The sequence below is a fragment of the Malurus melanocephalus genome, unplaced genomic scaffold (assembly GCF_030028575.1).
Source record: "Malurus melanocephalus ecotype Western Australia unplaced genomic scaffold, MMel_1.1 scaffold_4, whole genome shotgun sequence".
Taxonomy (NCBI): Eukaryota; Metazoa; Chordata; class Aves; order Passeriformes; family Maluridae; genus Malurus; species Malurus melanocephalus.
Window position 1 is genome coordinate 4768322 of NW_026623236.1, and position 24693 is coordinate 4793014.

The 24693-nt window shown below is 38.4% G+C and overlaps 1 protein-coding gene across 3 annotated transcripts in view; it reads right to left on the reverse strand.

Annotated features, from left to right (window-relative positions):
* Positions 1 to 6998: 6998 nt before the first annotated feature.
* Positions 6999 to 24693, reverse strand: part of HMGN3 (high mobility group nucleosomal binding domain 3) — a 22411-nt gene continuing 4716 nt past the window's right edge. Inside the window, exons 2-6 of one of the 3 annotated variants that reach the window (XM_057369363.1) lie at positions 14735 to 14785; positions 11120 to 11149; positions 10425 to 10472; positions 7999 to 8112; positions 6999 to 7488 (exon numbers count right to left, since the gene is read on the reverse strand). In XM_057369363.1, coding sequence (XP_057225346.1) covers positions 7450 to 7488; positions 7999 to 8112; positions 10425 to 10472; positions 11120 to 11149; positions 14735 to 14785 — 282 coding nt within the window. In that variant the 3' untranslated portion in view covers positions 6999 to 7449. The other 2 variants (XM_057369371.1, XM_057369355.1) reach the window with 2 other exon arrangements.

The window sequence follows — 24693 nt, forward strand, 5'->3', positions numbered from 1 at the left end:
CCAGGCTGAACAGACCAAGTGCCCTCAGCTGCTCCTCACAGCTTCCCCTCAAGGCCCTTCACCATCTTTGTTGCCCTCCTTTGGTCACTCTCTAACAGTTTAATGTCTTTCTTACATTGWGGCACCCAAAGCTGCCCCCAGCACTGGAGGTGAGGCTGCCCCAGGTCAGAGCAGAGCGGGACAATCCCCTCCCTTGCCCGGCTGGTGCTGCTGTGCCTGATGCCCCCCAGGATATGGGTGGCCCTCCTGGGTACCAGGGCACTGCTGATTCACGCTCAACTTGCCACTGACCAGGACTCCCAGGTCCCTTTCCCTGGCGCTGCTTTCCAGCCTCTCATTCTCCAGTCTGTCTGCACATCCAGGTTACCCCATCCCGGGTACTGATCCAGCACTGGTCTTTGTTAAACTTCATATAGCTGGGTGATTGCCCAGTGTCAAAGACTTTGTCAGGCCTCACTGGGAACAGGAAGACTAGTGCATGGAAAGCACCGAAAAGAAACCTCAAACAGCATTTGGGTATAAAGCTTCTTACCAGTGGCTTCTTATCTGGTGAAAATATGACTGAAGGGGGAAGGTGGAACACCCCATTTTGAAAAAGGTAATATATAACTGAGCCCTTTATTCATGGTCCAACAATAATATAATCTGCTAAACATGCCAGATGCACTGCTGTAAAGAGATACATGACACCAAATGYTTTGTCTAATTGCTTTATGGATATAAGGACAGCCGGTATTTTCCATGCTTGATATAAAACAAGGCTATTGTTATTAGTGATGAACTGAAATGGTCATTGAATTTCGTAAGAATGCAATATTTGTGCTGCTGGCTTCTTTCTGCATATTACCTAATGGGTTGAAGGATCTATAAACCTAAAACACCACCCCACCATGAAAGGATGAATCCAATGCTAATACTGAAGCATTCATCAAATGAGGAGCATTATCATTGTTTTAATTTAAGGAGACAGCATTTAAAAAATGAATCATCACAGGGGTGTCCTAACTTAAGTGTGAATGGGACAGTGGCTCAACAGAGCCAAAGACAAGTGCTCTAATCTCGGTTGCTTAAAACYTGTGTGGCAGTGTCTGCCTTGCAGTTTCATCAACAAGGGTGGCATCTACTTGGAAATACAATTTCATTTTTTGCTARTTTTTTGGGATGCCTTCACAATTATATTCAATTGCTACTGTATTTGTCACTTGCAACTCCATATTTAAAACCAGTTTCATGCATTTCCCATAGTCCTAATAGCAAGTATACTAGCAGGGSACTAACTCTTGTAATTAATTCTTGTTAATACTATCCTCATCCACTATCTTTGAATAACTATTGCCAGCTTTCTGATTCATCATAGTCATGTAAGACAACCAGCTRCCAAAAATGTCACAATCAAATCTATCCTTATGCAAGTATTTGGAARTGTGCCCTTTCTGTGCTACTCCGTAACCTGCAGCAGTCACACCATTCCCTTCAACGAACTACCACTGCACACACTTGTGAATCCAAAGGCCCCACCTCCCCTCTGGCTGCTGAGGCCAAGCAACCCTCATCTTTTTGAGACTCAAGAAGTCTCAAACCAGTAGTAGAGCTGCTATGCCTACAAGGCCTCCCCGTGGCTCTCTCTCTTCCATCTCACCTTGAAGTCTGGTATCTATTGTCACTGAGGTAGATAGCAGACACCCCAGCAGCCTTTTGATGATCATATTTACCTTATATTTAAACCTTCATTTACCTAGTTTCCTTGGGGGTAAAGCAGGCAAAGCTTCCTGAAAGACTCCAGAAGTTCATCAACACAACCAGTAGTTATCCTGCAGGTGGAGATTTGGCACGGATACACAAATGATACTTAAGTGCAAAAATGCCTTCAAGGAAGTAAAAAAAAAAAACAAACAAACCAATCCTACAATTAGAAGCTTTACCAGGAACRTATCCCAGAGGGAACAAAACAAAAACACTGTGCCCTCAGTAACCGGATTGTTGATAAAGGACCCGAGGGGAAAAAATAAATCTAGTGACACTCAAGGCTTGCTTGCACATGCAAAGAATTTTGCTATTTCTCTCTTGCTCCTATTCCTAGAAAAACATTTCTCCTGTGTTGTGCAAGACCTCTTCCTCCACATTCACCCACCCAGATTAGAGGATCAGACTACTTCCCCCCTTCTGCCATTCCCAACTCTGCCCCCCGCCTACCCAGATTGTCTTCCACAAACTATCACTGCCGTGCAATCACTGCAGTGTTCACACATATCCCCTACAYTCAGCCACCATGGAACTTCCTTCCAACCTCATTCTGGGATGACCCCCAGCTGCTGCAGTAGCAGAACTCCTCCCTCTTGGGAATAACATGCAGCCAGCTACAAGATGACTACGAACAGAATCACAAAAATTCTCCACTACTGCTGCTCCTTTCTTAGTCTCAATTATTCTCAATGTGCCTGACGTTCACATATCACAGGCTTCATCTGCAGTGATTATGCACCCTTTTGTCTTAAAAGTTCCCATCTTCCAACTTCTTACAGAACATGCCTGACATATACACATATATATTACATCAGAAACTCGGAGGCTTTTGGTTTGGTTTTTCAAAATTAGATCCTTTTAAAAAAGTTGTTATTATTATTATTCTAAAGAAAGCTTAGCATGGCCTTCTAGCTTCATCTCATGATGCGGCAAAAGTTCTTGYTCTACAACCTTTATTTTGCAAGGAACTACAGTAACATTTTATAGTCATTTTAGAAATAGACTGAGGACTTTGACAAGATCCCTCTTTCCAGTCACTCCATTGTCATCTTAAATTATATTGCTTTCCATTAAATAGTTCATGATTGGAAGATTCATATCAAACAGCTTAGTACCTGAAATTGTTCAGTATAAATTCAGTTTTTATGAGCTCCAAGTCTGAAATTTATTTCTGAATGAAAATGGAAACAGTGATAAAACAATTCTTACAAGTTATACTACTGTAACATAAATGCAGTACTAAAATTAAGCACAATGGCCTCACATAATCAAGTTTATTTTTTGAGCATGAATTTGAATTACTAGCTTTATCCTCATCTTAGCAGATATGCAAATGTGATTTTCCATTCATATTATGATTAGTATCAATAGACAAATTTAAAATCTAGTATTAGTTAAGTCATTTTTCACCAGAACTCATTTACAGCCACTTTGAAGGTGCATGTGAGGGTATTTTGCTGTATTAGTCAAAAACCTGTTAGTCCCTGTCATCATGAAGGGCGTAATGTATCAAAACAGTTTATTTCTTATACTGTCCATTTTCTATGGGAAAACCATGAAGTATTCTTCACGTCTTCCTACAAACAGAAGAAAGATAACAAACCTTCAGCCAGGAGGGTGACAGAGTTATACTAGAGTTGTTTACAGTCTCCTGTATTTTTAGTGCTTTAATTCACATAAAGAAGTTTGTTCTCTTATTTAATATAACTGGACATAGTGGGCTAAATTGTTACTTTAAATCTGATACCAGCCAGKGGCCCAGCACTATGCCAGGTACAGTATACAAGTGAAGGTACAGGTCCAGTAAGGCAGCCAGGTCAAAARCAACTAATTTAGAAGAGACAGACTCCCATTTCAGATTATTTTGCCCTTCCTYCTTTGATAACACCTTAGCTTTACAGAATACAGAACAGCCACTTCTTTCTCAGTTTATAATCTCTTCAAGGTTATATAAACTTTGTATAATTTCAGTAGAAATTTAATCACTGTTTTGGCTGTTGAGGCTTGGTATTGTGAAACATACCTTTGGTTGAAGACTGCTTTGACGTTAAGTCACATACTCCTTTGAACATCTAAGTGATCTACTTTTTCCCTTCTTAAACTACATTTCAAAAATCATATAACTGAGTATATTAAAAAAAACAAAAACAAAACAACAAAAAAGTTTCCCAATTCCACTAGAAATTTGACTTGTATATTATTTATTCTAATAAGGGATCTTTATTTTCTTGCTCGTCCCTTTCTTTTTCCCTATTTTTTCTTTTTGCAGTTATGAACAAACCCAATAACTCTCAAACTTTTAAGAGTTGAGCAAGATGCACCAAAACAACTTAATTTTCACTGCTGTTTAGCACAGTGGTTAATTTTCCATTAGCAYCCCCATTAATTGGTTGTATCTTACSTGCAGTTCTCCATTCAGAAAAAGCTGCCTTTGCCATTTCAACAAAATACCAAGCATAACCTTGTGCTGACATAYGCAATTAGCTCAAGGTCAGTCAAGTGGGAAATAGTGGAAAGTGACAACCAAGAGAAATTATATAAAGCTAAGGGAAGGGGCACTTTTAACTACTCATGAGTAACTTTTTTTTTCTTTTTCCATTTATTAAGTCTTGTTTCTGATGGACCAGCCTTCTTTAAACTTAAAAAACTGTCTGTCCTTCTGTCGTGGTTTAGGAATGGTACTCCCCAATTCAGTGTCCCCACTGAGACTCTTCCAAGACAAATGCCACTTGCTCACTCCCCTCACTTCCCCTTCTCCTTCMTTCTCCAGGGAGGGAGTTGAAAATTGGAAGCACAAAAGGTGAAAATCACAAGTTGAGATAAGAAGCATTTACTGGAAACAGCARTGAGATAAAACAAACAGTAACAACAACAATACTAATGACAAAAGTGTCACCTAGAGAGGGTGATTTACATACAAAATGCTCACCATGCCAAGACAATGAAAGAATGAACCCTAAGTTCACCACTGGAAAGGAAAATGTTACTCCTGGGAAGAGGCAGACGGTCCCGTTTCCCCAATCCTGGGACCCTGGCAATGAGGTAAGATGGTATCGAACAATATTTGGGACCACACAGCTCTGGGCTCCACACCCTCACAGCCACTGCAAAACATTAACCCTGTCCTTGGCCAAAACCTGGACACATTCCCATGTTTTTTAAATGTACTTTGAATTACCCATCTGTTACAACCCACAAAGAACAAATACTGCTTTCAGGGATCCCTCCAAACCTTGTGTTCAAGTGTGAAGCAGTCAGTCATTAAATAGTGATGCTACAAGTTTCCTTATGGCAGAGATGCGACACCTGGCACCTCCAACTGCCACTTCAAAACTAAAATACTTACATACTTCCTGAAGGTGCTCTGCAGAGCAGCAGCTGCCCACGAAGACTCTTGCTACATATGCCTGAATGTGTGACCATTCTAATTTTAAAAACATGTTCTAGAACTTGATACAGTGCTTTGAAGATTTCTCTGAGAACTTGACACAAAGTATAGGTAAGCATGACATTTACAAAGCACTTCTGAAAAATCAGAAATGTTAAGTGAATCATCAGKGTAGGGTGTTTCACTGCACTTTAGCCAAGTAGATCTTTTGTTAAATGCTTCCAATGGAATTCTGGCACTGAGCTAAATCTCCTAATCCGGTTGAGACAACAGAAGAATCTTGTGCCAAAATTACCAGGTCAAGATACTGCGCTGTTTATGGACCCAACTCTTGCCCACCTTCTAAGCATGTAATAAARGAGCTCTCCTTAAAGAAGTCTGTTCAGAGATGTGTATCTTCTGATGCCCACATCTAAGTTAAAATCTAAGTTTAAAGGGTCATTTCAACAACTCCAAGAATCTAGATAGGCAGCTATTCTCTTGGTGATTCACACAAAATGATCAGAGTATATATAAACACACACAGAGGAACAAAAACTCTGTGAAAACAAAAAATGAAAAATGCTTACAAATAGCATTTTGTGATCACTCTCTGATAAAGTTCAAACTGTTCAACTACCCATGACTGTAGTTTCTAAATTTACGGACTTTCAGCAGGGTCCATCAGAAAGAAAATCAGAAGTACTGTGCAGGACTACCAAACACATGTCACTGGGTAACACTAAGGACTTCTCATTGTCTACAGTTTTTGCTATAGCCCTCTGCCTTCCGTCACCAAAAGCAAAGAGAGAGAATTACTTTTAATTTTCTTACAAAACTGAGTTCATGCTGCAGAGAACAGCCTCCTCTTCTGTGGGTGTAGCAAGCCTATCAAAAAAGAGTAAGTGACATTTACATCAGTCCAGGTCTTAACTCCTATTCTAGCTAGCAGAGAGAGTTTTGGCAATCAAGCTTCAATTTTTAAGTGTAGATATGCTTGGCCCCTTTTTGGTTTAAATTAAAAAAAGGCAACAAGAGATTTCTTCCCAAAGAATAAATAGAACGCTAGATCAGGCAGCAGTCATTTATTTATTGACTTAAACAAGCAAAAGGTATCCTCGGACATAATGGCTACCACTTGAGTAATACAAATCAATGCTATTGAAGAACAGGGAACATCTTTTCTTTCACCCCTCCCATCCCAGAAGTAACAATAGAAAACACCAGGACCCCTAGAGAAAAGAGAAGGAGAAAAATCATAAAAGGTACTTAGAATGAGCTGCAGAGTTGAAACATGGACACTAAAAAAATCATTAGCTAATCTACCACATCACYACAATCACCTCAAAAACAACTTTCATTGTTCCATTCCTACCAGGTACCAAATATATAGCACTGTTTAACAGCGATTTCAATGTACTAAAAACTGTCCTCAACTGAAGCAGAACAGTAATTACTATTCATATTAAATTTGAGGCTACAAAGAAAGGTTTCCATAGACTACAGTGCACGTTAATGAGAAGAGAGAGGGGGAGAAACAAAGCTACTTTTAAATTACTGTACGTCTCTATCAATCAAGCAGTTCATTCTGTACCGATAGCTCATTGCAGACGCAATATCCTGACAGAGTATGGCAACTCAACTCACCCTGTGCCAATGTATCTAATGAATGTATCTATGAAGAATATATCTTAAATCCCTTAAATTKTAGGCCACTGAAAATCCCAGTTTGCTATTCCTGTATGGGTGGTTTTAATCAGACATCGGCAAAAAAAGCAAACACACCGCATGCAAACAACTGTTACTAACTGGTTTAGTCTTCCTTGTAACAGTCAAAGAKATGAGTAAGGCATTCCTCAGATTTAGAGAAAACATTAGGAGTCTGTAGTTTTGCAGGCAAGGAGACCTTTTATTTTAATCCATTAAAAGAACCCAAAATAGTCAGCAGGTGGCCACATCTATCCATGTTTCATTAAAATCACATAAAACCTAAGTACAAAAGCACCACTGATTATTGCTCTAGAAAAACTGCATGAAAAATTCAAATACACACAGTAAAAACATCACCATATGCACAAGACATAATTTCTTAAAGCAAGTGTATGGAATGCTGATCCAATTTTACACATACCTTGCAATATTAAGTTGATATTTATATTACTTGGCAACAATGGGAATTTCTAAAAGCACTGTTATGAGAAGGGAAATGTTCATATACAGTTTAATATGTCAACTATCATAGTCCTAAAAAAATTAGCATTTACAAAATACTTGATAAAAATATCTTTTAAAAGTTGTCCAAGAGGTACATAAAATCAACCCAAAATTTTCATGGTATTTCATTCATTCTTGTCACCTACAGATTCAGTTTTCTGAGCCTGTGGAGAAGAAAGAAAGAATTAAATTACTATAGGGAATTGGTATTACGTACCTAAATACCCAGGCTATCCTCACTCTTTTGATTTCTTACTTGCAACAGCTCAGTTCCAAACCTGTGTCCATACCACRTTACACAACCGGAACAGGCACAGTCACACACTTTTCTCAACTCATCAGCCCCAGCTTTTCAAAAGCAATACAAGCCTTACCTGTGGGCTTCCATCGTTCACACTGAAAAGCACCACACTACCACCTGTTCCTATTCACTGCACACATGCTGAATGCTCTACCGCACCCTTAACTTTCACTGTTTCAATCTGCCCTTTTACTGACAGTGTGCTGGGTGGGGCACCTCTGGATGTTGAAACACTAACAGTGGAGCGAGATGCGAATCTGCAATAACATTATGGGCAATAAAAAGAAACATTATGAACATGCTAACAATGTCTGAAAGGCTGAATAATTATAAAACACTGATTCAATCGGCAGGAGGTATGTGTGGAAAGTACCTCTTCAGCTTTATTTTCACCATTTTCAGATGGTGTAGTACCTTCCTTTGCAGCTTCTTGCTTTTCATCCTTCTTCCCTTTAGCACCTTTGCTGGCCTTTGTTCCAGGTTCCTTCTGACAGAAGATTAAAAACATGGCCATAGATGTTGTGTGAGTAGCCAGAACCCTGCATATTTATCAAAAAAACTTCCACGTGAACTAAGCAGCAAGTCTTGGCAAGCTGCATGTGCTGGATTGAAACAGAAAAACAACTGAAGGCTACCTGGAAACTGTAAATCCACATGAGTTATATAGAGAGTCAACATTTCTAGAAAATGGTGGTGTCTGCATCTCTAGTGTTTCTGCTAATTTTTTCAGGGATACAAAAACACATCAGGCTACTTTGGCAGAGCTGACCTATGAGGTACATGCAGGATATCTGTGTGAACAAATCCAATTACAGTATATTGAAAGCCTATTCAGCCAAGCACAAACACTACAYTGTGTAACTACAGCACTACACTTTCAATTAACATAAAATATTAAATTAGATTTTAAAAATTAAGCTTTTTTGTTGGCTGCCCTTTTGTTACTTTGGTAACATCTGTGATGGTCATTCCCTGTCAACGTAAGAACCAGCCAACACACTAGGGAGGCAAACACCGATAAAATTCCATCTGCAGCAACACAAAGCAGAGAATTTATCAAAAGGAACTATTCTAACAGCCAGAGTTTCATTTTGAGATTTACTCTTACTTCCTACATTGAAGTCTACTGTTTTTTATAAATCYTTTCCCTATGTACTTGTCTATGTGATCTAAAGGTTAGAAGAGACATAGGTTAAGTATTTAAAGTGCAATGGGATAAAAATTTAAATGGTATTGCATTACTATTTTACATTAGTATTTAAAGTAGCTCTGATACACACTTAATATCTTTCATGCAATCATTTGCTCCAAATTCTCCATGCAAAATGGCAGTAACAGCTGGGAAAAGGGACATTAAGRTCGGCCCTCTTTCATTACTTTCCCCACTGATCCCCACACAGGAGTGGGACAGTGAGGTGGGAGCACCTGTAACCCCAGTTCCTGAATTGGGGTTAGCCTGAACTACTCCTTTCACCCCTCAGCATCAATGGTACACAGCAGCTGTGGAGCTTAATTTGGAAGCTTACTGGTGGTATGAGCATAGTACTAACTYTTCACCTAGAAAACAGCAAACTAGGGAGCTGACTTAGTATAAAGTGCAAGCTTTTAACAATAAAAATTATCTCAAATCTGCACCATCTTTCATTGTTTATCAGCAAGTTCAGAGTATACACATGCTGTTTTTTGTGTAGGAGACCAAGATTAATATATTCCTCAAAATGTGATTCAGTTGGGGCTGGGAAAAAAAAAAAAAGACTAGTGTATTAAAAAGTTACTTAGAGTAATGTCATAAAGGATTTGAGTCACCTGAAATAAGCTTCAAATGTCTCTCATGCAACTTAGACTGAGTCTGTAACACTGTGCTCATCCCACAGAATGAAGCTGCAGAAGCTACCTTCTTTATTAATGCTCTTTTTAAGAGGGGAACAGGATGGACTCAGCAAGACTTTACTGGTAATTTTATTTGATAAATCACACAGTGTTTAAAGTCAGAGTTTTACTTTCACATGTGGACTTTGTATCCTGGCACTTGCCCAACTGAGAAGGCAATAAAAGGACTTGAAAAATGGAAGTGTGAGGAGTGCTAGACTCAGTGTCTAAAGCATGGGGGCTTTTTTTAACCAATAAAGCAATTGCTCTTATTCAACATTCTCCTTAGGCACAAATAAATCTACAGTTTCTGAAGTACATGATTTATATGCAGAAATCCTGAAAAGGTATTTCAGACACTAGTACGATTTTAATTTGACTGTAACTGGCCTAGAAAACTCAAACCATTCAATTTAAATATATTTAATTTCACCTTTAATTACAATTGTCCATTCCCAGCAACAGCCAGGCTTCAAGAACAGATAAGACTCTCTCACTACAAAATGAAGTACTGCACCTCCAGACACGGAAACAGGATGACACAGAGTAATCTCAAATGCTTTTGTAGAAATTGCTAGGTCTCAGGTAGAGTTTACTCAACCCAAGCCTGTACTTTTCAGGAAAGGTGTAGAAAAGGTAARAATTCTTCTTAAACTAGAAATTCACTACAAACTAACACGGTCTGCATATCAAACAGGCAAGACGTTTTCTTTGGGCCAGTAATGAGGCCAGGAAGGGGTGGAACAGAAAGAAAAGAATGATCTAATTTGTGGGCTTTTTCCAGGGAGGGGGGGCAGGGAGCTGCAAAGAGGGCAGGGGAGCCCATGCCTCAAAAAAATGCTATGAATGGAACTGTTTGCAACATAAAGAAGTAGTATACTTGCTTACTATTGGCTAAAATGATGGTAACTAGAAAGAAAGACTATTTACCTTCGTTGTTTTCCTTGGTTTGGGTTCAGGTTTTGGTGGAGCAGGTTTCTGTAAAACATTTTTCATTGCACAACACATTAGACACATTACCAAATGCCAGCCAGCCTCCTCCACACCCTGCTTCTCCCCCTACCCCACACCTTCTCTTACTTCCTGCTTAATAGTACACATCTAGAAAAAGTCTGAAAAACCTTAATGCACAGATGCACCTCATCTCTGTACACACCTGTTTGCATCAGGTCACTCATCTAAAACTGAAAGTAATTTGGGGGTCTACAAGTAAAACATGGAGATTAGTAGTAACTATTAAAAATTCCCCCATCAGCTATGTTCTACCAGAGAAACTAAAACCACTAGCAGTGGCATCAAATGAAGTCCTTGAAAGAGCTCCTTCTCCTTCCCAGAGAAGTAGCTTGATTTCCACAACTAACATCAGCCTGCAAAATGATACAAAGTCAATACTGCACCYAACAGACAGTAGTGCTGCACTGAAGTGGGGAAATATATCTTTTGTCWGAACAACCTGAAAACCTGAAACCAAGAAAACACAGATAACTTCATTGCTAGAGTTCTTAAATACCCCTCAGTATAAAAGAATAAAAATTGTATCAAGCAAAATGTAAAAAACCTATTTGGTCTTGAGAAACCACATGTGCTTAGAAAAGAATGTATCAAGAGGTACTATACATACTTACAGCTGACAGTCTTGCTGATCTTCTTGTGGGCTACAGGGGAAAAARAAAAGAATATTTTTATAGGCTTACAGGAAAAAGTATCGAAAGGAACACAGTATCAGTCATTTAACTGGACAGCATGAAATATGCATCAACCAAAATCTGTGTCTATTGCCAAACACAGTTCACATCTCACTCACCTCTGACACTCAAAATTTTAAAGGGACAAGGTGATGTGAAAGTTAGAAATAAAAGTTGTTCGGCAATTTTAACATCTAAATCTGCACAGTTAAATACCTCACATATCTCCCTCTTTTACAACTTCTTCTGAGCCTCTTCCTGCTCTGTGAAATGTTCACAAATCCAGTAAGCTCGATTACCTGTGCAAAGGATTCTGAATCTTTTTCAGACACACTTAGAATTATGTTTTTAGWATCTAGCAGATGTTACTTGTAATAACGGGTACAAATACCATCTGATTAACAGCTGAATAAAGTYAACATCCTTCTCTAGAGGATACGAGTGCACTAAAATTTCAAAACATAAAACTAAGTCCTTTTACTTCCTCAGTTCTTCACACGCTTCTTCTACAGCTCTCAAAGTCCAGGTGCACAAAGACAGCTGCAGGATGAGAGGGTGAAATTATTTCTTCTATTTAAACAAAAATCTCAAAAGGAAAGACTCAAGCCAGATATTCTGCTTCTCTCCAGCTTTCTTTATCACTTCAACACACTTTCCCTATTAAATTTTATTTAATCCTGCTCTTTGTCATAAAYTTATTACTGAAGTCTTAAAAATATTGTCAGCTTGTTAGTTCATTCACAATATTTCTGTATTAATTAAAACAGATTCACCCAGATACACAGCATGATTAATAAACTGAGTTAAAGTCTGGTCTGTGTCATAAAACTAGAATTACACCTGTAGCCAAAATAAAGGGAGAMCTAAACGGCAACAAATATCCAACATAACGCAGCTTAAAAGGAGATACAAAAATGCTTCTTAATTACATATTAAGCATTTAAGTTGAGCTGAAAAAATGCGGCTCCACATATCCTGCAACAGGAAAAAGCTCTTGTTAATATCTGAAGWATGCAGTAATTTGTATTCATTGGAACCATTTAAGAATTCTTAGTGGAGAGCAGTAGTGAATAGTTCAAATCTGCACCCAGCAAAACAGAAGTCAAAAAATATGCACCATTAACAGCAAAAAGGTAACTCTCTCTTTTCTTGGCAATTTAATATCAACTGCTTAATAAGCAGCCTAGCATTATTTTACAACAGGTAAAATAAAGCATTTCAGTCGGTCATATTATCTTTTACAAGCCTGCKCTCTTAATCAATTATTTCCATCCCTCAATATTTAGGAACTGAAATGTTTTGCTAGCATCTACTTTTTAAAAGATAATATATCAATTTAGATAAGTTATAATTCTCTCCCCAATTCCCAATTGTTCCTGTTCCACGACTGGTTTTATAGCAGGTTTGTTTGCCATAAGAAAGTCAGCAAAAACCATTAAGTTCTTTAAAAATACTTGACAGCAAAGTAATTTTAATTCTCTTTTGAAGTTTGTATGTATTTTGTGTTATCTGATTACAAGGAGGGAACTAGAGCCAAGCCAGCAAAGGTCACATTTTCATGTTCTTTGGGAACCTTTGCCCCTCCAAACCGCTGTACTAACCGAGAAATTAGCACCCAAGAGTCTGTTTTGACAATGGCCCACTAGCAAACACCTACAGAAAGAGTCTATGAAAAAGAGCAGACAGAATGACACTCTGCACTCTCCTACTGCACCAGCTTCTGGCAATCCAAAGCTGCCAACTTTCCAACCTGGATATCATATACACATCATGTGTTTAAATAGTCCCCAAGGGTTATTTTCTAGACAAATCTGTCTAATAACCTAGTACTCATTTATACTTTCAGTTTCCGTAACATCCTGTGTCAATGAGTTCCATAATGGGATTATGTAGTGTGTGGAAAATAAAAAGCAAACCTTCCCCCTCTGCTGTCTTCCCTTTTAACTTCTTGCCTCTTACTTTCATTAGATTTCTCTTGTATACAGCTTTCATCAAGAGTAATTCCCTAAATGCCTTTCTTTGTGCTACTAATTATTTTATCWCAACTTCATTATATAAAAGATGAAGAAACCTAGAAAAAACTGTTGTTGCATTTTTTACTTTGGGTTGTTACTGGTTTTTTTTTAAAGATGCTCCACATCCTCTGTTTGTCCCATTGTACCTGGCATCCTTTTAATTCTACCATGGCCTCTATCAGGAGAGCTTCATTTACTAGTCCCACATCTGAGAGCATAACAAATTAGTCTTGTGATACACTGATGCTTATTCTGTCCCCTAGCAGTTTTCCTATATTCTAGTTACTTTCAGTTTAGAACTACTGATACCTAGTAACTATTCACTGTTCTACAATCTCTTCCCTGATTAACAACGCATTTGATGACCAACACTGGCTCTTCCCATTCCCCTGTGTAGTAATTTGCATTTCTCCATATTGAATTTTTTTTTGTATTTTATCACTTTGTTATTTATCAGTGACATTACAGCCTTCTCAGCCTCTCTCACTTCTGACTACCCTGACAATTTTTTGTAAACTTCAGCAAAATTTGTCATTTCTTTGGTACTGCTTCTCCTAGAGAACATTAACGAATATATTCAACAGTACAAGCCCAAACACAAACCCTTCCAATACTCCACTGATAAACTCTTCTATTATGAAAATTACCCTCCACTCCTTTATGTTAGAAATTCTTAGAAAGATCTCCTATGCTAGTTAGTTTCTTTAAGAACCTGCCTGGGGAACCTTATGTAAAAGTGCTCTTTACACGTAAGTAAACTACRGAACATGCCCATAGTTTACTTCCTATTTTCCTGTTCAAATATGCTCAAAGATTTACAAGCAAAGCAATTAATTGTTAATTCATTTGAATATTCACCCATTGTTTTCAAGGTCCTGGTTTAACTTTATATGCCACAAAAGAAGGCAAACTAAGAAAACAAATTCTCATAATCCTCTACCTGTTTTTAAAATTCACATTAAGGGCTGTAAAAACAAACTAGCAAACTTTATTGTAGACATCAAGGTATAGCCAGCTGTCTTCKTGCCTTTTCTGACAGAATGTATTGTGTCCTTAAAACAAATCCAGTCAAAGAAAACACATAAATATGTCAGCTGCTTCAGTTCAGAGTCTGGAATCTTAATTCAAGACACCCTTCCATCAGTCACTTAGGCTAAGAATAGTTTTGGAGCAGACTGGCTGAGGTGTGTGAGGCATTAACCCTCTTCTGCCAACCACCAGAGACAGAGCAACAGTTTCAGGCAGTAACAYACTACACAGTAGTGCCACAATACCCACCAGAGTTTGTCTATCAAAGCCCTAAAACTTCCTCACATTTATTTGGTGTACTAATAAGATGTATAAATCCTCAGTATGCCAAGACAAACTCAAGCCAGACAGGGTACAAGTGTCGTTTATTGCCATTATTCCAACGAAAACACTTCACCAGAAGTGCCAGAGAAATGCATAATCTTCTGATACACAAGACTGCAGATCTCCAGTTAAACAATTACATGCCAAAACAAATTAAATATATACATATATACACATATATACTTGCCTCTTGTTTAGTTACTTTTGCTGCATCCTTGCCTTCAGCACCCTCTGGGGACTGAAAGAAAATATTAAATCAGTGTTTTTATTTCAGACTTAAAAGCATACAACAAAACAAAGGCAACAGCAAAACAAAGATTATGGAAGATTACTCTTTCATTTGCAACAACTTCAAGCTGCCTGACAAACTGGCATTAGTATGTACAATCAGCATTGTACTCAAACCAGTCTCTTTACCTAAACCAAGTAAGAACCCGAGGACTGAGCACCAGGTACATACATATCTTAYCACACACCATGCACCAGTGTCCCTTCAGCCAATTAACCAAAGCATCCACAGGCTCCAGTGGGAGCTCCATATAATCAGCTGTTGGTAGCACAACGGTAAGAACTGGAAATCTGGGGTTTGCTCTGTGACTGTTTTTTCAAATCCCCGAGAAATTTAACGAATTTCTTCCCAAACATGAACTTAACCTGTTATGAGCGGCAGTGAGATGAACCAAAAAATGCAGCATTACTGAAATGAATGATTTCTTTACCTCCTTTATTCCTTTTTCATCTCAGCCTCACTCAACTGGAAGTTTTAAAAGTATCCTTCCATCATATCTCATTTCCTCCATAAGAGCATAAATCAGTAAAACACTGAGTTATTGACAGCAAAGCCCAGGACAAACATGTTCCTTCTCAAGAATAAAGTATCAACCTGAACATTTTAACGCTAATCTCTCATAGGTACTAGAAAAAGGTTAGTCAAATTAAAGGGGTGGAGGGCAGGTGAAATCAAGCTTCTCTTTTGTTTACAACTCAAGATGCATTACTTCACATTTTGCAAACGACTGGGTCTCTCAGGTAGAAGCAAGAAATTCCTGGATAAAGAGTGAGCAGCAGTAGTTAGAGAACTACAAGAATGGCTTATTTCAAAAAGGCATTTAACAGCCAGCAGAGAAGGCAATTTGGTTGCTGTTTTGTTTTTCAATCATTAAGGAAGCAGGCTAGTTACCGTTTCCCTTGTCTTTCCATTTCAGTCTTAATTCAAACTTCCTCACAGATTTTGACACAAAATGTCCGGGAGTTACAGTGCTAAGGTTTGGAGCAGAGAAAATGACCGGCTAGTTTGCAGCAGTTGACCAGTGCCTTCTCCTAGCACCGGGCTCTAACACACTCACAGAGACACCCTCCCACCAGGGAATAAAACGTGGCTTTGTTACTGTGCGTTCTCCGGACGGAAAGGAAGCACGCCACAAGAGCAGCTGCTTTAAAGAAAGCCGAGGACTGATCATGTAAGTAGCTTGAAAACAGCAGGAAGTTAAACAGCATTGCACAGCGCAGAGCAACTCAGAATAGCAACAGTCAGGCATCCAAAATGGAGCCTGACTGCTCCCTGTGCAACTGCAGCCTCACCAGGCACCTGCAGGATCGTTTCAGGTTTGCATTTCTGGAAATCTTTCAGTTTGGTTACTAAGGAGTTACTACCACTTGAAGTTTGTGATGCTGTGAGCATCAGAAGTCAGAAAGAAAACAAAAACAAATCATTCCATGATTGTGGTCAGACACGAAGTCCTGTTTCCTACAACTTCCCTCTTCAGCTCAGGATACAGGGCATACTCTGGGTATAGCTTTCTGTAGTCCRTAAGTTCATAACGTCTGTTTCTCCCATATGAATTTTCTCAAATCTAACAAACTTGCCCTGCACCCTTTGCCCAACAGGGAACTCAAATAGCATCCTTCCTGTCCTGAACAGGACCTATTTATGTGGAAGTTCTCTGAAATTTTATCATTTTTTCCTCGTAGTAGTCAAGAGACTGCAGATTTACAGTGGTAGGGACAGAAAGATGGCATGATTCCCTTCCTTTGGAAGCCAAGTTAAAAAACTCATCATAAACTAAATGAAGCTGACTGACACTCCACAATCAGGCTGTTTTACCCTGCTTCACTTTAAGGAGTCACAGAGAGAGACCTAAATTATCCCAAGACTGCACTACCACATGCCAATAGCCTTGGAGTAATTGCACAAGAGCTAACTCTCCACCTGCAATACTACACAATAAACACAGAGTAATTCACCCCGTTCTCTTTAGCACTTATGAAAGTCTCCTCCATTTCTGGTACAGACAGGGCAATCTGATTTTAGATGCCAACACTACTGCTTGACAGCAGATTAAAAAAATTGCTCATGAGGCTAACCGCAGGGGGAAGAAACTGTATTAAAATACCCTTAACGYGACCACAACCTCTGTATACTAACTACTGTGATATATTACACAACATACTTCAATTRAGTTAGATAATTAATTAGCCCAGCATTCCCTCTCAAGTTAGAAAATCCAGCCGCAATTGCRAAGGCCACATAACTTTCTCCACGGAGGGACATGGAGAATAATAATAATTTCAGAGGTGCGAATAAGCAGCAAGGGGTTCTGACATGCTCTCATTTCCATTTCAGGCTCCCTCCTCCCTGCAAGTCCAGACATTTGGTGGCCGGGCTCAACCTCCCGGGCCTTGGCTCCCCACACCACTGGCAGAGCTGCGTGGGAGGCCATGGCATGAGTAAGGTAATTGATCCAGCTGAAAAATAGCCTGTTGCTTAAACAAATGCATAAATATTACAATATATAGACAAATTATAAATATATAGTCTTSCCCGCTCCAGCAGAATCATTTTACTGCACAGCTGCACAAACAATTGAGTCAGAGCAACAGACAAGAATGCAGCAGCACGGGGCAGCTGCAGGCAGCCTTGGACTCCATCTACTGCAGCTGATAGACACACCAAAACAAAACCAAAACCAAAAAAAAAACAACAAAAGAAAACAAAAAAAGAAGTCAGATATGTCTCCAGTGTATTTGTTAAAAGAGGAACAGAAACTTATTTTCCCCTCTACGAGCTCTGATGAGCTGATGTGGTTCTTCATACCAGTTTTTGCAATACTTTCCCTTCTCCCTGGGGAAAAGAGAGATTTATACACACATGGATTTGSGCCAAGCATAGTTCCCGAAGAACTTGGCATGCCACAAGCAGAGTCTGTCTGCAGTACTATCTGGAGTCACAGGACTTTTATGTAGATACCACCAAAACCTTAAAGCCTTTGTCCTTTAACTCTTCCACAGGAACCCTTCCCCCATTTTTTGTCCCAGCGACAAACTACCGAAGAACCTCTGGTTTCAAAGCAACCAAACGTACTAAGTAACCCATCCCCTTGGCACATTTTTCCCCATGATGTAATGCTATGGCTCACCATATTTCACATGACACCCCAGTCACATTAAAATGCACCCTGGATACTGCGCCTTACATCGTTAAACTAGCCAGGAGCGGAGATATCCACACTGCGAGTTTTGTGCAGCAAAATCAAAGACCAATACAAGCACTGAACCACTTGACAAGGGCAGCACTCCAGCCTCAGTAATTCTTCAGCCGTACTCCATCATATGCCTGTATTCTACTCATAAAGTAGTCCCTACAGGCATGCTGTGCCTGATACTGTATGGATGCCTACGAGAGACAAGACATAAAACAAAAAAGCAAACAAGGACACAGATAACGGTGATCTTTTTTTTCCCTCACAAAGGTACACACAAGGAAAGAAGATGACTGGCTATCTGTAAATATGCTTTTGACATTTGACATCTACTATCAAGTTTTAGGTTCAGATGACCACACGTTGTGTCAAATCTCAAACAGCAGTACATATTGGCAATAAGATGGCAAACAGCTGTAGTTAAGCTTTGCAAGATCTGTCAGAGCTGCCTAACTTTCAAACTATAAGATCGTCTAACAGCAATTGGCTTTTTTTCCCACTTGCTTTTACCCCAGCTATTTTTAAGACCAACCTAGAAAATTATTCTTGAGTGGATTGGAAAAAACAAAGGAATATTAATAGATGGTAGAGAATGCTAAAAAAACCCCAAAGGAATACTAACATTGAGTTTATTTGTACACACATCTCTTACATTTCACCAGCTGTGAAGTATACATGAGAACGAGTGTTTCCACACACCAAGGCAATACTGCAGTATCTGTAATGCCAACATCATTACAGAATGCGAGGCCAAAAACAGAAAACTAGACAACTGTTTCAAGTAAATATTTAATAAAAAATACAGGTCAATTTCCTGGTTTTACTGTTCTTAAGGCTGGGTTACTTTAGAGAGATGCACCACAAAAGAAACACAAAGCTTCTTTTTTTCTAATCAAAACCCTGAAATATAAGCAGTATATAATGACAGTACAGTAACCCAAAGCRGTGAAGTCACTGATGTCTTTTGAGAGATCTAAAGATACACATTTGAACTAACAATGTCCAGCTTCTGGATAAATATTTTCTTTGCGCTATTATGAAGAGATTTATTATAAAGGAGTACATTAAAAAGCCTGAAGAATGAGAATATAAGCACATGAGAAGTAACAGTCAGTAGAAGGTCGGTATAAAATTAAATAGATGGTTCATTCTCTGAAGGATTTTATTACAAGCTGAAACTCAACACCTTGGCTCCAATGGAACAGAAATTAGTCCTTTCATACCCACATGAAARCAAAACAAAAAAGCAGATGCAAATTTCATTCTAACTACCACATTAAGAAGACAGAAAGGCAGCAAGCCTTAACTGTCCTAGCACACGAACATTCTGAATAGCATTTCCTCCCTTCTTTGCAAGCTGTTTGCTTCAGCCACATCTTGATACACTGCCTGCAAAGGGATTTGCCCACAGGTTTCCTGGCTCAGTCTTGCAGCTGAGATTTCCATGATGTAATGCTTTTGGTCATTCCTCCTACAATTTTTTTCACCAACCAAAATAAGGTAAAAGCTTGCAAAGAAAACCACATTGCAAGAAGAGCAGGTGTATCAAGTCCTAAGTCTTKWTMRGGGTTTATTGCACTCTTTGCATAAAATTTTTCTACCCCTCATTGCCCTTTGAGTAGAATTCAGCATTAGACGAAATTTAATTCCATAAATGGTTTCCCCATACATGCTATATCTTCTAATTATTTGTCCTCAGAGCAGCTCTGAATTTTGTGCTAGTTCATAAATGTAATTAAAATGCTGTTTATTTCTTGGTTTARATTAATGAAGACTACCTGTCGACTAATTTAACACCAACAACTCCTGCAAYACCCTTCTAACTATTGTTTCCTCATTTAGCTCCTCCAGGTTCTTATGATTAACCTTTGTTTACAGCTAGTTCTTTGATCTGTTTTCAGTGGATAGAACAATGCTCACTGCCAAGCCAATGTGAATTAGCTTTGCAAGTAAAATTATTTCCCCTAATAAATGCTTTAAGAAATCACGTATTCTTCCTACTACACAGCTTCATTTCTTTTTTTTCTACCAAGAGTCTGATCCTGGATGAGGAAAAAAACTACGCATGCTGCTACTCAAAAAAAATGTAATTCTGTCAGAGCCACGAGGGAAGTACAGCAAAAAACTGTTTAGTGGCTGCCTGGATTTTTTAAATACTTATCTGAAATTATATCTGTCTTGCTCTCTTCCAAGAAAKAGGAGATTGGGTTATCTTGTATATACATGTAAATATGTTCTTCACAAAAAAAAAAACCCACAAAACAAACAAAACCAACCACACAAAGCCCTATGTTGCTTAAGTATTTATTCTCCAAGTATATAATATTTTAATATTTTTGTTAATAATTATTACAATATTGCACAATGTAATTTGTAGAATTTGAATCCCTACATCTTACATCTATTAAGAGCAAAATATGTAATTTTCTAATTCTTTGGGGGAGAACATCAATGGCATAAAGCTCTGAAAAGATGAATGGTGCTTAAAAGTTTAAATTTAATGACAAGCATTACTATCCCTTATATTTATATGCTAATTACACATTAATTGGGAAAAAACAGGCAAAACACTTCCTAATCAAAGTTTTCACTCTTGCTTAAAAATTCAAACCAAACAGTGACTTCTTGACATGCAATGCATTTTCAGAGAACATACAAGAACATAAGAATACAAAAAGCCTGAYCATAAATAAAATTGGTAGGTGCAGAAAATGCATTTTATTAAATTCCTTAATTCTGGACTTCTGTGAGCTTTATGCTCTTCCAGACAAGATAGAAAATCAAGTCAGAACTGGGGTATTTCCAGATAACCAAAACCAGACAGAGTAAGTGCTTTTCCAGAAGAGGAAATTCCTTCATTGTAGATTGAGGTTTTGCTATTTCCACTGAAAAGAGGGTCAAAGATTGACCAATATAACTGAAAATGCATTTATATTTAATAGGACATTAAAAARCAATCCCTGCTTTGGCTTCTATTTTTTTTCCAAGTTTCTCTTCCCTGTACTCAGTTTTTGAACATGACATCTACCTACGGCAGAGTGAAGAAGTAACAGTAGTTTCCAGAGGCTCAGATTGAAAAAAATATAGCATTCTAATTTAAAATTAGACAGACAGTTCCCTATTCAGACAGTGAAGTAATCAGCTGCATTTTGAAAAATACAGATCAGCCATGGGTGCAGTGAGCACAGAGCATTTGAAATTGTTCAGTTTTCCCTAAACACCAGATTTGAAAATTCAGCTAGGTAGTAAGTAAATTMTTGTCTCTATATTTTCTTAACCATTTTACTGCCACCATAAAATAAAAAGGCAGATTCAAAAAATATGATGGATGAAATCCAGTCCCCAATATTATTTCTCTAACTTTCTCTAACTTTTTCAAAGCTGATGACAGTTCTGCAAGTGAGATGAAGCTGCTGAACTCATCCAAGTCTACATATAGAGGCAGTTTTTAAAACCTTCAAGATTAGGTTCCAAAAACTGTACTTAAATAGAACTGATCAGATTTGCAAAGTAAAACTAGCACACAGTACTTCAGAAAAAAAATAATCTAAAGACAGAAATTACATCTAGATAACTACTTTCAATAACAACTGATTCCCTAAAATAGCCAATAYCTCTGACAAACTCTGAAAGAACTGAAAAGAGGTGTTTAATTCCTCTTCTGCCAGAGGACATTACTGTGTTAAAACCACAATAATCTAGAAAAAGGACCTTTTTTATTGTTGTTTCAACTAACTGAAAGAACATCAGACCTCTGAGATGATGATAGCAGGTACCAAAGCCACAACTGGTATGAAGCCTTAGACACACCCGTCCCTTACATCCTGGCAAGGGATGTAATTATGGTAATAATTACATTACATAATTATGGTAATAATTACAGCTGTGGTTAAAAGGAGTGCTGCTCTACTACAACAGCCAAAATGAAGAGCTTCACAGGCAACCAAAATGCAGCTTCAAGAATAAAATAAAATGTCTCCAAGCAGGCACAGGTGGGATAAGGAAYAAATGATGCAGCAGAGGTAAAGGATGATTTCCTTCTACAAACAGACCACTTACTCATCTCCTCAACTCTGCATGAGAGGAACAAAACACTGCAGAGGTACAAATATCCTTAGACCTTGATTTTCAATAATGGAAGCACTCTCTGCTACTGCGAACTCAGGTAACATTAGGTCAATAGAGACAGCTAGGTGAGATGAACAAACACATCAACAGTCCCAACAAAGCTGGCACTGATGGGAACACACACAACTCTTTTCTGCAGACAGATTCCAAAATTCTTAGGGAGCCCAGMATTTTATATTTGCAGCTTTCACGGTTACCAAGAACACCCACTCTTTACTATGGGAAGACAGGAGCTGTATCTCCAAAAACTGGTAACTTCCAAAGACACCAAGAAGGTAAAAACCCACAAAATAAAAACCAAGCCTGATGCCTCCTCCCTCCAGTGCTGCAAGRATGCAATTTGAGCACTGAGTTGTCCTGATTATTCTAATGAATTAAAGAATACTCCTCTAGAAACTCTGAGGTAGGGACAATCAAATCAAAGATGAATGCCTGGTTGCTGCAAACAAGCATTCTGCCGTTCTCCACCTAATCATTCCTGCCAATTCCAGCTTAACTCTTCGTGTCAAGATATGGGAAACTAGACCAGGAGTCAGGTCTGGCCCAAAACTACCTCAAACAAATATATCCCACAAATAGCATCAGAATAAGGACAGGAATGGGCATCTGGAATTTCTGTTTCTGGCCTGCATAGGCCAGCCTGAAAAATATGAACTACCATCCGAAGTGTGAAGTCCCCCACTGCCAATTCTGTCAACAACAAAATGGGTATATGAGCATCTCATTTCTTATTTGCATGSAGCCAGCTGCTCATTCCCAGCCTAGTCCTTTCTAATAGGCTGCTATACATTCATTGTGCCACTGTGCAGAATCTCTAACTTGGACCAGTAAAATGACCCAGGATTTTAAAAAAAAAATCCAAATCATGTTCAACCCTGTTCAGTGGACAAGCTGTAAGAGAGTCATGGCCTGCAATGTAGTTCCAGCATATTGAAGCACCTTTTTGGCTGCTGGACCMTGGGATAAAACACAGTGCTAGCTTAGTGCAGTTAAAGAACAGAAAGTAGATGGTGGCCATGATGATCCTTCAAAATGCTAATTTCCAAGAGAAATTTCTGGATCTGGTTTACTTACACTCTAGGCAAAAGACAATGTTACAATCCCGTCAAGCAAAACTGAACTTCTCTAAAGSAATGATACACCTTGGAACACAGCATGCCTATACACAGCTACTATTTGGGTATAAAACAGCAGAGAAAGTGAAGTTTTYTAAGTAACACAAAAGAAAAGCAACCTAAAACTGAATTAACACATATAKTCTACTTACATATATAAGTACGGTCATTTTTGTTTTTTAAACTTAACAATACTGATACTCTAGCACACAGAAGATCACTGTATTTGAGTGCTGAACTATCATATGCAGAAAAACTACATGGACCTAGTCAATTCCGAAGTCAGAGRTGATGACTTACAAAGATTTTACTACTAGCTTCACCTCATCAGATATAAAGCTTTAATGTGCTCAAGGAGCATGGAGAATAATTTTAAATTGACCATTCAGTGAAAACCTGGGAATTTTTAGGTTGTCCATTAATTAAGTCCAATTGTATTTTAGYGTAGTCTAACAAAAAAAATTTATATAAATTGCCATCAATTGCTAATAAATGAGTCAGATCTTTACMGACTGGTATAAAATCATCAGAAATGTTTTAGATCATTAAACCCTTGGTCAATGAACTTTTAATCTCCATAGCTCAATAACAATAATAATAGCTAAAATTACATAATTAGTTCTAAGTTAAAGTGTCTCTTTTATACAAAACATCAATAAATGCTRCATGTATTTAATAGCCCTGTAAACGTCATTTACTGCAACATGGCATGGCAGCATTGCTCAAGTGTGTTTTTTCTTCAATGCCACTCAACAGTGCTACATTGTTTTATATCTAAGCATATCATGCACAGATAAAAGTTTTTTATCTTTTCTCCTTAATTTTTCTATGAAAGATGTAGATCTTTGAGTCAGTCTGGTCAACTGACTTYGCTGGCCTTCTTGAAGTAGGCCAAYGAGGTAGTTTTCAATTGCTTTTAAACACATCCAGGTTTAAAATTCTGCAATAGTTACAAATCCAGCACAATTTCTTAAATTGTAAGGGACAAAACATCCTTCTCCCTTCTAYTAGAAGGCTCCTGCAATCTTTTAAGATGCTCTGGCACATCCGTTCTGTTTGTCTTGCCTGAATTTAAAGTATATCTCTGCATAACAATCATTTTACCTGTCCCCTGCCCAAGGCATGCTGAAGGTACAAGTCCACCTGAGGACTCTGCTGATGTTTTAGGTAGAAATTTGTCAAAGTCAGGGGTGTATCTGTGACAGATGCAAAGAAGGGCATCTTCAGCTGTTGCCTAGCCTGTTTTCCAGTAGTTACTGAATGGTCTAGGAGTGATCTACCAGAAAATGTGGAAAGAGAAACCACCTTTTCAGAGCTCTGACTTCTGCTTTTAATGGACAGGGAGAAAGGAGAAAGCAGTCAGCATGAAACGCAGAGGAAGTTTCAAGTAAAAATCTGGAGAAAGAAGTGGACAAATTAGGAGT